Source organism: Ctenocephalides felis, unplaced genomic scaffold (assembly GCF_003426905.1).
Source record: "Ctenocephalides felis isolate EL2017-DRISC unplaced genomic scaffold, ASM342690v1 CF-g0.4_SCAFFOLD_03572, whole genome shotgun sequence".
In the NCBI taxonomy this organism is placed as follows: domain Eukaryota; kingdom Metazoa; phylum Arthropoda; class Insecta; order Siphonaptera; family Pulicidae; genus Ctenocephalides; species Ctenocephalides felis.
The window spans coordinates 36,047,662-36,065,250 of NW_020539726.1; the positions used below are offsets into that span (position 1 = coordinate 36,047,662).

The 17,589-nt window shown below is 28.5% G+C and overlaps 1 protein-coding gene across 1 annotated transcript in view; it reads left to right on the plus strand.

The window, feature by feature from the left end:
* LOC113388433 overlaps positions 1 to 17,554 on the plus strand; it is a 33,183-nt gene extending 15,629 nt beyond the window's left edge. Inside the window, exons 9-19 of the mRNA XM_026625810.1 lie at positions 1,809 to 1,974; positions 3,051 to 3,220; positions 3,766 to 3,875; positions 5,927 to 6,108; positions 8,565 to 8,764; positions 11,672 to 11,769; positions 11,862 to 11,905; positions 12,187 to 12,272; positions 14,053 to 14,219; positions 16,142 to 16,333; positions 17,475 to 17,554. Coding sequence (XP_026481595.1) covers positions 1,809 to 1,974; positions 3,051 to 3,220; positions 3,766 to 3,875; positions 5,927 to 6,108; positions 8,565 to 8,764; positions 11,672 to 11,769; positions 11,862 to 11,905; positions 12,187 to 12,272; positions 14,053 to 14,219; positions 16,142 to 16,333; positions 17,475 to 17,554 — 1,495 coding nt within the window. The remainder of the gene's footprint in view (positions 1 to 1,808; positions 1,975 to 3,050; positions 3,221 to 3,765; positions 3,876 to 5,926; positions 6,109 to 8,564; positions 8,765 to 11,671; positions 11,770 to 11,861; positions 11,906 to 12,186; positions 12,273 to 14,052; positions 14,220 to 16,141; positions 16,334 to 17,474) is intronic.
* The last annotated feature ends 35 nt before the right edge of the window (positions 17,555 to 17,589 follow it).

Here is a 17,589-nt window from a genome sequence, read left to right on the forward strand (position 1 = left end):
TAAATTAGATTTTAGTATAAATCAACGCAGTAAATTTATCTAAATATACAATTTTTTATATAAATATTTGATTTTTTACATTTGCATTTAATTGAAAAATAGTGAATGTCAATTTCATATATCCAATATGCACTAAATTCATAAATGTCAAAATATTTTCTTCTTGGTCCAAAATTAATATAATATGATAATATTTATTTTACAATAATGTTTTTAATCAATTTTTTTTAACCGGAATTACGGACTTTTAGTAAGAACTTATAAGTAGTATACTTTTACCTATGTTATAACTTTATGTTTCTTTCGCTTTTGAGTCTCTATTCAATTTCCTTCATAATTAGCGTTTATTTTTTTTAAATTTACCTATCAATTTTCGAAAACCGAGAAATTGCTGGATCTTCCCGTACCGTAATTAAACATTCGAGGAATGAAAATCATCAATAATGGTTTTGAATTATTTCAAATAGATTATTTATTATAAGTACATACTGTGAATTGTTAAATGCTTATTAAATTGGGCTATGAGCGTATGTGTATGTTTATAAGAAACTTGTTCATTTTTCTTCTACTTTGATTTTTTGATAACTTTAAATTTTTTTCAAAATTTTGTTGTTTTTTTAAAAGTTTCAGATCTTTTGGATTTATAAAAAAAATAGATTTTTGAAAATTTTCTGAAAATTCGAAAATTTCTAAAAATATTCGATTTTTTTTTTTTGAAATGTTTGAAATATTCTCAAATTTTTGTATGAAATCGTTTTTTTTTAATCTTGTTGTTTTTCGAAATTTTTCAAAATTAATTTTTTCTTTGAACATGATGAAAAATTTTGATAATTTAAATTTTTTTAAACTTTGATTTTTTTTTTAACATTTTGAATTTTTTTTAATTCTCAAAATTACGGAAATTTTTGTAAGAGCATTTTGTGCACACCGTCTACACAAGCAAAAGGTTTTTTGAATTAATCTAATCGGATAATCTGTTCTCTCAAAAATAGCATGACAATTTTTACACCATTTGCGCTCCAATTCTCCGTAACGGCTGGACGTGCCTTTTGCCAAAAACTATTTAGCACGTCTCCTTATCAAATGTTTTTTGAATTATTCAATTTGGTTGATCCGTGTTTCCGAAATCGTCGACGAAAAATTGTGTCCGCACACACACACACATCAATTGTTTCTAAATGTTCAGAAACCTCTGAAACGTAAAGATATATAAAAAATTTCATTCTCGATATTTTTGCGATTACTATAACTTACCCTACGAGAAGTTATAATACTACTTTATTTATTATAAAGGTAACTCGACATACGAGCAAAATTTGAGATGCGAGCTTTAAGTGAGAAAGTGTTTTTTTGAAAATTGTTAAAGACAAAATGAAAATATAAAAAGTTCCATCAGTTGTAACAATGATTTTCTTACATAAAAATATTTTGGATGTTTTATGATAGTAAATTTAATTATAGTCAGAGTCATTTTAATTCTATATTAATATTAATTGTGTAAATACTATTGAAAAATGTGAAAATGCCGCCAACTCTAAGCACAGTATAAGTGAAAATGTCGCCCAGAATTATTTGCAAATGCGTTTAGACTGTGTCTATACGGGAGCACATTTTCAATTCTGGTGTAAATTAAACAAGTTAGCAAAAATAATGAAAGTTACAGAGTATTTGTGATAATATATTTGAAAACGTTTGAATTTTTTCGAACATTTTGTTACGGTACGGAAAGTTCCAGCAATTTGCCTTGAGGCACGATACCATACCCCACTAGTTTAATGTTTGTTTTATGGTAAATGTTTTTTTTTTAGATATACTGTAATCGGTTTTGGATGGAGTTCATCTTCGGAGACAATAAATGATTTACCTTGGAAATTAGTTGCATACAGATCACCATTCACTAAATCTTTGCATATGTGTAATAACAATAAACCAGTTTGTTCGATTTTGGGGGCATGTAAATTATCAGCCGTCAAGGTAAATAATAATTATTTTTATTTTACTTCCTTGAAATCGAAAATGAAAATTTTTGCATTTAAACATTTGCAAAACATTTTGGTTGACCTTAGAAAAAATGTATGTGTGTGTAGGTATGTGCTGATACAATTTTTTCCAAAAACTGTAAATTATCATTGAGGTTTTAAGTCATTCTGAATCGTTTGATACCACAAATGAAAGAAACGGCTAAGCCGATTTTTAATAATTTAAAATCTTTTCGATGGAATTTGATAATGTCGCGTTGATTACTTTCTATCTATTAAATTAGTATATTTCAATTTTTTTTTACATATAATAAATATTTGTAATATTTTTGCAGCCCAATCGTCGAATTAAAAAAAGATTAAATAACAAAATTATTTATTCCATTAAACGTTTCGACACTTGATGTGTGTCATCATTCAGTAATCTAAAAAACATATTACATAAATACAAAGTTGATGATAAATATAAATATATCAAAAGGAGGAAATTATACATACCAAACCAGGAAAAACAACAGAAAAATTTAATTGTGATGTAAAATTGATTGAACACAAAATTTGTGTAAAATAATAATATACTATTATATTGACAAACGAGAAATTGAAGGAGCACATATTGCCCTCCTATATTTAATGTTATTGATAGCGGTGCATTGTGGACACTGATCAAGGTTACAAAGCAAGTGTAGTTTTTTTTGTTGTGTAGGTTTATCATCAACTTTGTAATTATGTAATATGTTTTTTAGATTACTGAATGATGACGCACATCAAGTGTCGAAACGTTTAATGGAATAAATAATTTTGTTATTTAATCTTTGTTTTAATTCGACGTTTGGGCTGCAAAAATATTACAAATATGTATCAACGTCGACAAAACTATCAACATATAATAAATATAAAATAATGGCCTTAGAACGGTTCCTTGCGGCACTCCACATTTGATAACATAAACCTCTTTTACTTTGCTTCAGCAATAACTTCTCATAGGTGCATCTTAGAATTTTTTAGCTTATTATAATAAGATTTCTTACGTAATTTTTAGAAATTTCACATCTCAAATATTTTTTTTAGATTCGCAATATATACGTCCCCAACGCAAACAACGTGATAGCAAGATGCCTCATCAAAATAATTGGTGATATTGATATTTCTATATGTTTTGCCACTTCGTACGAACATGCTAAAATAAATTTGGCACTTTATTCCGATAACGAAACTTGTTTGGCTACCATGATTGGAAGGTAAAGATAATAAAAATAATACAATCACATATTGCAATTTTGTAGAATAACAATTCCAAAACGAAAGAAAAACATTATTAATAAATTTACTCAAAGAAAATGTTATTTTCCCAATCAATGTACAAACACTAGTAGCTAGTAATCATTTAAAAATTTATAAATATATATTTCATTTTATTAATAATACTAAAATTAATTTATAAGTTAATTATTCAATAAGAATTTGTAGTAAACAAACGTAAGAATAAATAAAAAAAAACAATGTCCTCAATACATCTATTTTTCACCAACGCTAGATGTTTTTGTTTCTCTTGTTTCAACCCTTTTCACTCGGATGCCGGAGTGAGGAAAAATACATATAAATCTCGCAATTCGCGAGTGGAAAGAGTTTGTTTCAACCCTTTCCACTCGGATGCCAGAGTGAGGAAAAATACATATAAATCTCGCAATTACCGAGTGGAAAGGGTTAAATTTGTTGCTTAATATATTTATAAAATTAACTTTGATAAATTTTAGAAAATTAAAAACGAAATTTATTTTTTTAGGGGAAGTGTTATAATTCCTTTGGCAAAACTTACTTACGAACGCGAATCTGATCTATCAATAAATCCTTCCAATGAAGAAGAGGATGATGAAGGTTTTGGCACCAGCAATGGTAAAATATAAATATTTTTTTTTTTTAATACTTGTACCTACATCTTTACTATATACTTGTTTGCTATATTATGAACAATCAAAGGATTTACCAGGCAGTTCTGTCTATCTAAGTTAAACAAAACTCCACTTTTTGTTTACAATGTCGATAATCCAAATGCGATCAGGCGTATTTTACATATAAACAAGCAAGAAAGAAACTTATGATAACAGAAATAACAATTAATTTTAACAATAACAGAACAAAACGCTGTAGAAAGACAGTTGTCAATTTTATTTCATTTTCGACATTTATTAATTTGTAGTAAATAAAAACCAGTAGAATGAAAGTGTCAAAAATCAAGTATTTGTGGAAATGTCGCAATTTTATTTTTGCAGACCCGGACACGCTTTGTTGTGGTTTTTATAGTCTAAATGTTTATAATTTGAAAGTCTTGCGAAATTTTTAGAAGAATTAGAATATTCTAATAAGAATCTTAAAAAAATTAATTCAGTACCTAATATAAATCTAAGAATTTTATAGGGAAAATAGTATGAATCTAGAAAATTTATAAATCGAACAAGAATCTAATATAGATAATAACAATAAGATAAAATATATCAAACCCATTACAATCTGATACAAATCTAGTAATAATTTTATAAAAATCTAGCACGAATCTTAAAATAATCTGTTTTGAAACTCACTAGGCTTTTATAGGATTTCCATTATATTCTTACCACAATCTAACTTGATTCTTACCAAAAATTAGATTTTTATTAAAATTAGATGGAAACTTGTTACATTCTGACTGAATTTCCATTCAATTTAGATATAGATTTTTATAAGATTCTTAATAAATCTAGTAATAATCTAATAAAAATCTAAAACCAATCTTATACCAAGCCGTTTTGAATCTTACTAGGTTCTTATAAGATTCTTTTTACATTCTTATCATAATCTAATTTGATTCTTACCGGTATCAAAAATTACTTAGATTTTCATTAAAATTAGATTTTTGCTGGAAATACGTTACATTCTGACTGAATTTCTATTCAATTTGATATAGATTCTTATAAGATTCTTAATAAATCTAGTAATAATCTAATAAAAATCTAATACGAATCTTATACCAATCTGATTTGAATCGTACTAGGTTATTATAAGATCTTCATTAGCAAAAATTAGATTTTCATTCTTATCAAAAATTAGATTTTTATTTTCAAAATTAGTTTCTTGCTGGAAACATTGATTGATTGATACACGAGTGTTCATTTTGAAATTGCTCTAATTCCCGTAGCTCTAACCACTTTTTCGCGGACAAACCCATTCATATGAAATAAAAATAATTACAGCATGTAAATAAATGTTAAAAATAATTATTACTGCTTGACATCAGGCTGTCCGATACAAGTATTGATTCGGAAACTGTTTTGAATCCCATAGCTCTAACCACTTTTCCGCGGACAAACCCATTCATATAAAATTATAATTACAGCATGTGAATAAATTTTAAAAATAAATAATACTGCTTGTTATCAGGCTGTCCGATACAAGTATTGATTCGGAAAGTGTTTTGAATCCCATAGCTCTAACCACTTGTCCACGGGGAAGTGCGTGTATATAAAATAAAAATAATTACAGCATGTAAATAAATTTTAAAAATAATTATTACTGCTTGACATCAGGCTGTCCGAGATAAGTATTGATTCGGAAACTGTTTTGAATCCCATAGCCCTAACCACTTGTCCACGGGGAAGTGCGTGTATATAAAATAAAAATAATTACAGCATGTAAATAAGTTTTGAAAATAAATAACACTGCCTTTAGAAGTGTTCTACTTATGGGCGTTCATCAAGCGTTTCACACATAAAACCTAACCTCCAAAAGACACAAACGTGAAAATGTTAGCGTTACCGGGCAATTCTGCCTCATAAAATAGTTACTGTGATGTAGTCTATCTATTTGCTGTGCGATCAGGCGTATTTTACATATAAACAAACAAGGAAGAATCTTATAATAACAGAATTCTAGATCGTGTAGTTATCGTAATATTCTTGTAATTTTTTTAGGTGAAGAAACCCAATTTGAGAGCACAGAAGACCTAACAATCCAGCAAAAAATATGTTACGTCGAAGCTAACATTTTAGAAGACACTTGGCCATTAACAATTGAAGAATGGGCCATTGCAGAATCCACCAGGAGAAAAAATTATTTGAAGTCAAACGTGGACGACGATTATTTTTCCATGGAGGTAATGATTTAATCTTCATTTTTAAGAGAAATACACATGACTGCACCACAACCGCATGGCTCTCGACCACCCTTGACCCTATATATTATTAATACAAATTTTGCTTTGACTTGATTAATTCATAACATAAATTATGGAAAGAATTTTTGGTCCAGCAAGACGCTACCAAACTAAGTTAAACAAAACTCCACCAATATTTGTTTACAATGTCGATAATCTAGATATAGGAATTGATTCTGCCGCGTAACAGAAAAATGTTATGGCAAGGCCATGGTATAATAAAAATGCTTTCTTTAAATTACTCAGTTTATTTTAAATGTTACTTAGTTTGCGATTCAGCAAGAGAGGGGTATTTTACATAGTTTTGATATGAACATAAATATAAGATGACGGATTCATGGTTTGAGTAGGGAAAGAGTATTGCCGACGTCACTAATAGTAAAGGCGGGACATTTGAATTACAAATATATATAACATTACATTTCACATTAAGGTAAACGTGCACTATTCCGGGATAGTACATTATTACGGGAGTTTTCCATTTTGATCGCAGAATAAGAAAACGGCCAATAAATAATAATTTTATTCAATAGCACATCAATTATAATTTGAGTCCTAATAAAATAGTACGATTTTCGAATTTAAATATTAGTTTTTAAAGCCGTAAAAAGCTTTTGAAAAGGTCATTCTTGTAAACACGATAGTTTTAATCCGATTAAGCTTTTGGAAGAAACCATTATATAACCTGCATATTATTAAAACGAACATACATCGTAAGTTATTAAATTAATATGAATTGCAATTACTCGAAAATAAGTTGTCGAGGCTGCTCTTCAATGCAGTAACTTTCTAATAGTCTAATACAATTTATTAAATATTATTAAAGTTATATTCAATATCAGTAAATTTATTTGGGTATGATTTTAAATCGGTCTTTCAGTTTTTCAAAGAACGATGGCTCCAATTAAATATTCACCCAAAACCCTGAAAAAGGCTTTAAAAGAAATTTGCCATATTATATTAAATGTATTTTAAAGCTTCTAAAACATACAAAATTCCCAATCAAACCTAATTTAAGGTAGTAGTTATTGTTAACTTGGAAGTCTTTAAAGATTATTTTAAAGTCTTTAAAGATTTACGTTTGTTGACAGAATTATAACTTTTATTTCAAGTTTATTTTTTTTATTTTGAGTTTAAATTTTATATTTTTAACTTCCCGTAGGGTAAGTTATAGTAATCGTCTAAAAATCGAAATCAAAAATTTTTACATTTCTCGACGTTTTGAAGGTTTCTGAACATTTTGGCATACTTCAGAAAAAATGGATGTGTGTGCGTGTGTGTGTGTTTTGTATGTCCGCTTTTTTTCGTCCACGTTTTCGGGCGCACGGATCATCCGATTTGAATGGTTTAAAAAACATTCGATTCCTATTGATAGGGAGATGTGCTGATTAGTTTTTGGCAAAGGCAGGTCCAGCCGTTACGGAGATATGGAGCAAAGAGTGCAGAAAATAGAAAGCGAGTTTTTGAGGGAATGGATCAACCGATTTGAATGGTTTAAAAAACATTCGATTCCTATTGATTGGGAGATGTGCTGGTTAGTTTTTGGCAAAGGTAGGCCCAGCGGTTCCGGAAATACAAAGCTAAATGTTAAAAAAATGGCAGTTTTTGAGAGAACTAAGTATCCGATTTAAATGACTTAAAGAACTTTCTGCTTGTTTATCTTAAGGTTATATTTTTGTTTAATAGCCGTTAAAAATTATTCCTTTATTGTTTCATTTATTTGATTTACCGAAACAGTATTGATAATGATTATTATACTGCTATTACTATAATAATACCAGCTTTTATTTTATTTTTATTTTAGAAGTTTTTCACCTTCTTATAATTTTATGACTTTTATAAAACTAAATAAATGTTTAAAATTATATCAAAGTATCATTTCATAATTAACCATACTTTTTATAACCCTTCACCTATATTTATCAAGGCAATACGATCAAAAATGTATGCTTCGAGCGCTATCACGGAATAACATACAAAATTACTCCCGGCAATATATTCACGAGCCGATTTTCATCACGGAATTAGGGACAAACGCGTGGTTTACCAAAATGCCGATTATTTCTATAAATGACGTCCTACGACGAAAAATCTTGTTTTATAATAATCTTAAAAGTCTAATTAATAAAATATAACAGATTTAGTTCGTCCATTTTTCTATTTTTTGTAAAATTCGCCTTTAAAGTCAAACGTTCCTTAACATCCCGTAATATGGTACGTTTACCTTACATAAGAAAAAATGTGACAAACAATTTTGTCCAGCCATGTTATGCTCAAACTTGCATTAATATTAATCGTCTGACCATTGCCAGTAATTACAGTTCTCTGGCAAGTGAGTTTAGATAAAATCAGATAAAATTAATGGCTAATGTTTCTTTTTTATTTTTTTTTTCTAGTCAGAAAATTCCAAACAAGAACCCGAAGAATCAAATTCGGCCAACAGTTCGCCTTGGTGGGAACTCCGTGTGTTTTCCGAAGAAACCAGTACGTCTATTGTTGTTGAAGAAGATCGTACGGAAATTGAACGAATTTTGGATATGAAACGTGGTTGGGAAGAGAAGGAACCTGGCAGGTTGCAAAGGGGAGAAGAACTTAGGTGAATATATAAAAAATATATATTTTTTATTGGGTAATGGTCAGTAGATACTGTAATTCACTTGGTTTATTCAGCAAGTCACCAAGTGTATTGGTGGATGAATTGGAAATTTATTCGAGATGTTTACAGCTAGAAAATAATAATGTAATTAAAATAATACTTCAAATATGACATGATCGGTTTGTCGTTGTAATTAGCATTTAGGACTTGAACCTTAGAGAAATACCATAAGATGACAATGCTATTTTATGAGGCACAATTGCCCTCAGAATCTAGTAAGAATTCAGAGAGAATCTAACAAGTCTAACAAAAACCTAATTAGAATCTAATGAAAACTCTTTGAAAATCTTATGAGAATCTAGTTCAAATTTAATAAAAATAATGGAAGTCTAACTCATCAGTTAGTTTTGAAGTTTTTTTTCAAGCTGTAACTTGTTTTTGCCAGCTTTAGATATTTGTTTTTTTTTTGTTATAATTTATTTTTAATAATCAAGGCTATTATTCACGAAATTTTTAGGTCTAGAAATGTTTAGATATTTGTGCTTGAGGGCATGACTATTAATCATTTTCAAATAAAATTAAAAAAAATTACTTTTGACGAGGAGGGGAGGGCAGTTTTAAATATCGCCAAATATTACCAAAGGGCAAGGAGGAAGTCTAGAAGTAGTTAAAAAGTTGATCACGTGATTAATGTCCTCCTAAATAAAATGCAAACCACAATAATAAGAACAAGTAGGACTAAAGATGCTTCCCTGAGGAACGCCTTAGTTTATTTTTCATATAAGAGCTGAGAAACAATATTTTTTGTCTCTGTCTGTTCAGTAATAAAATAAAATAATCTCAAAAAATGAATTTCTATTTTATACACTTTTTGGCCAAACGTCCGGACTTGCATTTCTCAAAAACTAATCAGGACGTCTCCTTATCAATAGGAATCGAATGTTTTATGAATCATTCTAATTGTTCGATCCATGCTCCATAAATCGTGAAATTTGCACATATATACAAACTCTCTCTTACATTTGGGCATTTGTGTTTAAATAAAATGCTTTTAGAACTAGTGGGACTTGAGATGTTTCCTTGAGGAACGCCTTAGTTCATTTTTCATAGAAAAGAGTCGTGATACGATATATTTTGTGCATGTAATAAGTAGAAATTCAAATATAAATATCACAAAAAATTATTTTTTATCTCATACACTTTTTGCCAAACGTCCGGACTTGCATTTCTCAAAAACTAATCAGCACGTCTCTTTATCAAAAGGCATCGAATGTTTTTTAAATCATTCTAATCGTTTGATTCATGCTCCCGGAATGACGAACGAAAGATTGTGACCGCACATATATACACACTTTTTCTTACACACACACATTATTTTTTCAAGTTTTGGACATTTGTGCTTAAATAAAATGCTTTTAGAACAAGTAGGACTAAAGATGTTTTCCTGAGGAACGCCTTAGTTTATTTACATATAAGAGTTGAGATACGATATATTTTGTGCCTGTAATAAGTACACATTAAAATACAAATATCACAAAAAATGATTTTTTATCTTATACACTTTTTGCCAATCGTCTGCACTTGTTATTCTAAAAACTAATCAGCATGTCTCCTTAACAATAGAAATCGAATGTTTTATGAATCATTCCAATTGTTTGATACATGCTCCCAAAATCGTGAACGAAAGATTGTAACCGCACATATATACACTCTCTCTTACAGTTTTGGACATTTTTTATTTTTATTCTGCAATCTATAAAAATAATTACATTTTAGCAGAGAATGCTGACAAGTTGTTTATAATTGATTGTTTACAAATTAATTTTGGACATTTGTGCTTAAATAAAATGCCTTTAAAGCATGTAGGACTAAAGATGCTTCCCTGAGGAACGCCTTAGTTTATTTTTCATAGAAAAGTGTTGAGATACGATATTTTTTGTACATGTGTGTTCAGTAATAAATACAAATTCAAATACACATGTCTCAAAAAATAATTTTCCACTTTATACATTTTTTGTCAAGCGTCTAATCAGCACGTGTTCTCATTAATAGGAATCGAATGTTTTATGAATCATTCTAATCGTTTGATCCATGCTCCAGAAATCGTAAAATTCGCACATATATACACACTCTCTTTTACACATTTATATTATTTATTCCAGTTGTGCTTGGACATTTGTGCTTGACTAAAATGCTTTTAGAATAAGTAGGACTAAAGATGCTGCCCTGAGGAACGCCTTAGTTTATTTTTCATATAAAAGAGTCGTAATACAATATTTTTTGTGCATGTCTGTTCAGTAATAAGTGCAAATTCAAATACAAACACCTCAAAAAATGAATTTATATTTTATACACTTCTTGCCAAACGTCCGGACTTGCATTTCTCAAAAACTAATCAGCACGTCTCCTTATCAATAGGAATCGAATGTTTTATTAATCATTCTAAACGTTTGATCCATGCTCCATAAATCGTGAAATTTGCACATATATACACACTCTTTCTCACATACGCACACATTATTTTTTCCAGTTAAATAAAATGCCTTTAGAACAAGTAGCACTAAAGATGCTTCCCCGAGGGAACGCCTTAGTTTATTTTTCATATAAAAGAGTTCAGAAACGATATTTTTGGTGCCTGTATGTTCAGTGATAAATACAAATCATTATGGAGTTTTGGATAACTTAAAATTTTAACCATACAAAGTTTAATTTTTAGAACAAGTGGGACCAAAGATGCTTCCCTGAGGAACGCCTTAGTTTATTTTTCATATAAAAGAGTTGAGAAACGATATTTTTTGTTCCTGTAATAAGTACAAATTATTTAGGGGTTTTAGATAACTTAATATTTTAACCAACAGAGTTATGATTGTATTATCATTAATTTTTTTCTAATTTTTTTTGTTAAAGGCGACATTTTTACGAATGCAACAGATGGAACATGCCTTACTGCTTACCTGGCGAAATTTCTTATGCAGACTTTATGGTTTTTGGTGAAGATGCAAATCGTAAGTACTAAAAAAATTATTTAGAAATATTTTTATATTTTTGTTGTCATTTTTGTTTATTTTTTTAATATTACTTTTGTTTATATTTTCAGTATCTCCACCTTACACCAGTTCTGCCTATGATGCATTTAGTAATGTAAGTTTAAAATTATTATTTATTATTATTATTTCTTACTCTTACTAAGTACTATAATAATAAGATAAGCTTATCCAAGAATATAACGGTCTCTTAAATATAAAAGTGAGTTTTAAGAAAAAATCTACAAACGCGACATAATAAAATTAGCATTTTGTAACAATTAACATTGTAAGCAAATAATAAGATAACAAATGAAAAGTAACATATTAAGATAATTTTAAAAAATGTATTGCAACAAAATTAAAATATTGATTTCAAAGTTTTTTTTTGATTTTTAGTTGGATTCGGACAAAAGAACTATTGTCAACCCATTCACACAACAAATCTTGAATATTGTTCCTGAGCTTCAAGTGCCAGAAAGAAGGTATGAATAACATACAATAATAATAATAATAATAATAATAATAATAATAATATATGACCCAGCAAAAGACAAAAAAGGCAAAAAAGTAAAGTATTTATGAACAATTTTTAGAGAATCAAAAAAGTTTCTTTTTAAAAAACCCTCAAAAAATCGATCACGTTACTTATGAACGCCGCCTGAAGAAATATGTCACTAAAGTATAAAAATAATATTTTATATATTTGTACTTCAAAATTTATTTTACGATTTTATTACGCACCCACGCTCGTATCTCGAATCACTCGTATCTCGAAGCAGAGTAAATTAACATATTTATGATTCTAGAAATCCAAATCAATTCAAAACGATGCTGTCAGAACACACATTCAATTTTAATTTAACACTTTACAACTACTTTATTCTTTATTCTTATCTAGATATCTAAATCAATTCAAAACAATGCTGTGAGAACATATGATTAATTTAAACCATACTTTTAACACTTTGTGACCTATTGTTCTGTTTGGAGCAAAAAATTGTGAAGACAATTTAGATTTAGACGATTTCCAGAGGTTTTCCTCAATTCTGCTCAATGTTTACATGATGGTTACCAGTTGATTATTAATTTTATTAAGAATAATTTAAAAAAGTATTTACGTGCTGATTTTTCTTATTAAAGTTTGTAAAGTATATTTTTTTAAACTAATTTTAGTGTCTTAATATTTATACCCATTGTAGATAATATTCTAGATTTTCTTAGAATGATGACACACATCAAGTGTCGAAACGTTTAATTATTAAAGAATTTTTTACTTTTATCTCTTGGGCTGCTAATTATTTCAAATATTTTTTGCCGTTTTAAACTACTTTATTTTTTATTTTTATCTAGATATCCAAAACAATTCAAAACAATGCTCTCAGAACATATATTTAATTTAAACTACATCTTCAACACTTTACAACCTATTGACAAAAAAAATGACATTAGACGATTCTTTTCTTAATTCTTAATAGTTTCTTAATTCTTCAATAGTTATTAGTTAATTATTAGTTTTATTAAGAATAATTTAAAATTTTCAGTTATGTGTTAATTTTTTCTACTCAATTTTAAGTTCAAAACATTTTTCTGAAACTATTATTAGTGTCTTAAAATTTTGTTCCCATATAATATTTAATTAATTTTTCAAATATTTATACTCTTTGTTTATTATATTTTATATTTTCTGAATGATGACAGACATCAAGTGTCGAAACGTATACTTGATAATTTTCACTTTTAACTCTTGGACTGTTAAATATTTCAAATATTTTTCGACGTTTTAAACTACTTTATTCTTTATTTTTATCTAGATATCCGAATCAATTTAAAACCATGCTTTCAGAACATATGTTTAATTTAAACCATACATTTAACACTTTGCGACCTATTGTTCTTTTTAGAGAAAAAAATGACCTTAGACGATTTGCAGAGGTTTTCCTCAATTCTGCTCAACGTTCACATGATAGTTATTAGTTTATTAATAATTTTATTAAGAATAATTTAAAAAATAATAATTACGTGCTGATTTTTCTTATTAAAGTTTAAAACGTATATTTTTTTAACTAATTTTAATGTTTTAATATTTATACCATTGTAGATTATATTCTAGATTTTCTGAATGATGACACACATCAGGTGTCGAAACGTATATTTAATAAAGAATTTTTCACTTTTAATGCTAATTTGTTTAAATATTTTTCGACGTCGAAAAAACTATCTACATATAACTAATGATTTAAATTATTTTTTTTTTTTCTGAAGCACTGACCCAAGACTGATAACTAAATTGGAAGGCGAAGTCATGGCTTACACCAGAAAAATCGCAGAAGCCGATTTTCGTTTGGATAATATTATGTACGAAATTAATTTCAACAAAATTTACAACGATCGCAATAGAAGATGTGGTATACTTCGGCAAGAGTTAAAAGGTCAGTCAATATCATAATAAAACTTAATTTCCTAATTAACACGTTGATTGCCACGAGAGTATCAGAAAAATTTCCATACGGTCCTTGACAACTTTATTGGATAATTTAGTTATAAATTTAATAAGTACACTTGATGTAACAAAGAAATTAAATTGTTTTACCAAAATTATTGAAAATACTTCAATTTGCGTGTGTCAGACATATATGACTGACATGGCAATCAACGTGTTAAATAGTCTCGTGACGTTTAAACTTGGTCATATATGTTTGACATAGCTTGTGTAAAACTTTTTAGCGTCAGACACATATGACTGACATGGCAATTGAAATGTTAAATAGTCACACATATAACTGTCATATCAATTAACGTGTTAAATAGTCATGTGACATATAAATTCTGCCATAAGTGTTAGTGTTAAATAATCACATGACATATATATTTCCTTATATGTCTGACAAGGCCAATGTGGAATTTATTAGCCTCAAACACGACTGACATAATGATAAACGTGTTAAATAGTCACGTGACATTTAAATTTTGTCATATGTGTTTGACAAGACTCATTTAAAAATTATTATCGTCAGATATATGTGACTGACATAGCAACAAACATGTTAAATAGTCACGTGACATTTAAACTTTGTCATATGTGTCTTATAAAATTCATGTACAATTTATTAGTGTCAGAGACATGTGACTGACATAGCAATCAAAGTGGTAAAAAGTCACGTGACTTTTAAGATTTGTCTTTTATGTCTGACAATGCTCACATAGAACTTGTTAGCCTCTAAAGTGTTAGTATTAAATAGTCACGTGATATTTAAATTTTGTCATACAGTTCGATAAAGCTCATGCAAAACTTATTAGCGTCACACACATATGACTGACATGGTAATAAACGTGTTAAATAGTCACGTGACATTTATTAGCCTCTGCACATTGTGACTGACATAGAAATTAATGTGTGAAGTAGTCACGTGACATTTAAATTCTGACAAGGCATATGTAGAATTTATTAGCGTCAGACCTATGTGACTGACATAGCAATTAACGTCTAAATAGTCACGTTGCATTTGAGATTTGTCATATATGTTTGGCGAGATTAATTTAGAAATTATTAGTGTCAGATGAATGTGACTGACATGGTGACAAACATATTAAATTGTCACGTGATAGTTAAATTTTATCATATATATCTGACAAGGGTTATGTAAAATTTATTAGCATCAGACACATATAACTGACGTGTTAAATAGTCACATGACATTTAAATTTTGTTAAATATATCTGACACGTATGACTGACATAGGAAGCAACGTATTAAATAGTCACGTGATATTTAAATTTTATCGTAGATTTGTGGTATGTAGAACTTTTAAGCGTCAGATACATATGACTGACATAGTGATAATTGTGTTAAATAATTACGCTAAATATTTAAATTTTATTATTTGTGTTAGTCAAGACTCATGTAGAGTTTATCAGCGTCAGACACATGTGACTGACATAGAAACAAAAATGTTTAATAATCACGTGACCTTTAAATTAATAATAAAATAGCATAATGGTTATTATGCAAACAATTTAAAAAAATTGGGCCAAATCTGCGGTAAAATTCACTATAACATAGCGTTGTTATGGCAATATTTCTTTCTTGGTACTAAAAATTGTGAAAATGTTTATCTATTTGCTGTACGATCAGGCGCATTTTATATATAAAACCATATTTTATAAATGTGTTACACAAAATGCATTTATTAAAACATTCTCCCTTGCTTTGTTTATATGTAAAATACGCCTGAACGCACAGCAAATAGAGAGGCATGTTCACAGTTTTTAGTACCAAGAAACAAGTATAATATAGCGTTTTTTATTTTATTTTACTCTATGTATTTATATTTCTATTTTTATGATTTTACAGAAATGGAGCAAAGATGCGATATGGAAGAACAGTTAGTTTACATGCAAAGACAAGCATATTTACAAACTTTAATAAACGAGCAGAAACAAAAAGCTTTGGAGGAGGCTCAAGAAAAAAAGCGTTTGCAAGAAGCAAAAAAAGGCGCCCAGAAAGAAAATAAAGCCAAGGATAAGAAAAAGGGCAAGAAAAAATGTAAGTGCTTTAGATGTAAGATTTTCGGGTTAAACAAGGTCCACTGCACGCTTAAGAGGCACAACTAGTGAAATCGCCTAAAAAGGGTGATTTTTGGGAATTTATATTAAAAAAACTACTTTATCAATCATTTCAAAATTTTAGGAGTATATTTATACATGTTTTAAGAATACATAGTAAAATTTTTGAAGAAAAAAATTAAATATTTTTTAAGTTATCGTCGATCTCCAACGGCGCGACAAAAAAATGCCTTTCACTGCTGCAGTGATTCCGTCCTTCTACGTGGATGAGATTTAAAAAAAAAAATCTCGTTAAACTAGATAATATTGTCTGTAAAATGAACTACGATAAAGAAAAAAAATCAAAAATTGACAAAATGACGGCGTTTTTTAAAAAATAGTCGAATTTTACCCAAAATTTTGGTCGTTTTTGGACTGCCAAAATTCGATTTTTGATCCAATCAAAAAATCGATAATACATTTTACGGAGAACTATATATAGAACATGTAAAAAAAAATTGTTAGTGATCGGATCATTTGTTTTTGAGTAATCGCTGCAGCAAATTGGGAAAATGCTGTTTCGAGGAAAACGCGTTTAAAGGTTAAATGATCGTTATACTATATACTATATATATTCTCTTTGAATGGCTATAACTTAAAAACTATTTAAGATATCGATTTAAAATTTTGGTGTGTTATTTTTAAAGGTATAACCTATTGAAATATAGAAAAATTAAAAATTCGATTTTGAAAATTTCACACTAGTTGTGCCCCTTGAAATTAATAAAATTAACAAGTCGGTGAAAATATATAATATTTAAATCAAACTTATATTTTTATTACAATTGGCACATTATTACACAAATACTTTGTTTGTGTGCAAATTGTCGACGTCGACGCGTACGAAATTGTTGGAATTGTGATTGTAAATCGCTGTAATAAATAATAAATAATAATAATAATAATAATAATTTATATAATTTATGTGGCAATACGTCTATTTATTTGTTGTGCGATCACATTTGGGCGTATTTCACATATAAACAAAGCAAACACTATGCATTATCGATGATTCTGTTATCGAACATTCCCCTTTACTTGTTTTTTTGTAAAATACGCCTGATCGTACAGCAAATAGATAGACTTTTCACATTTCAAGAAAGAAAATAAAGCCAAGGATAAGAAAAAGGGCAAGAAAAAATCTAAGTGCATTAGATGGTAGATTTTCGGGTTAAACAAGGTCTACTGCACGTTTAA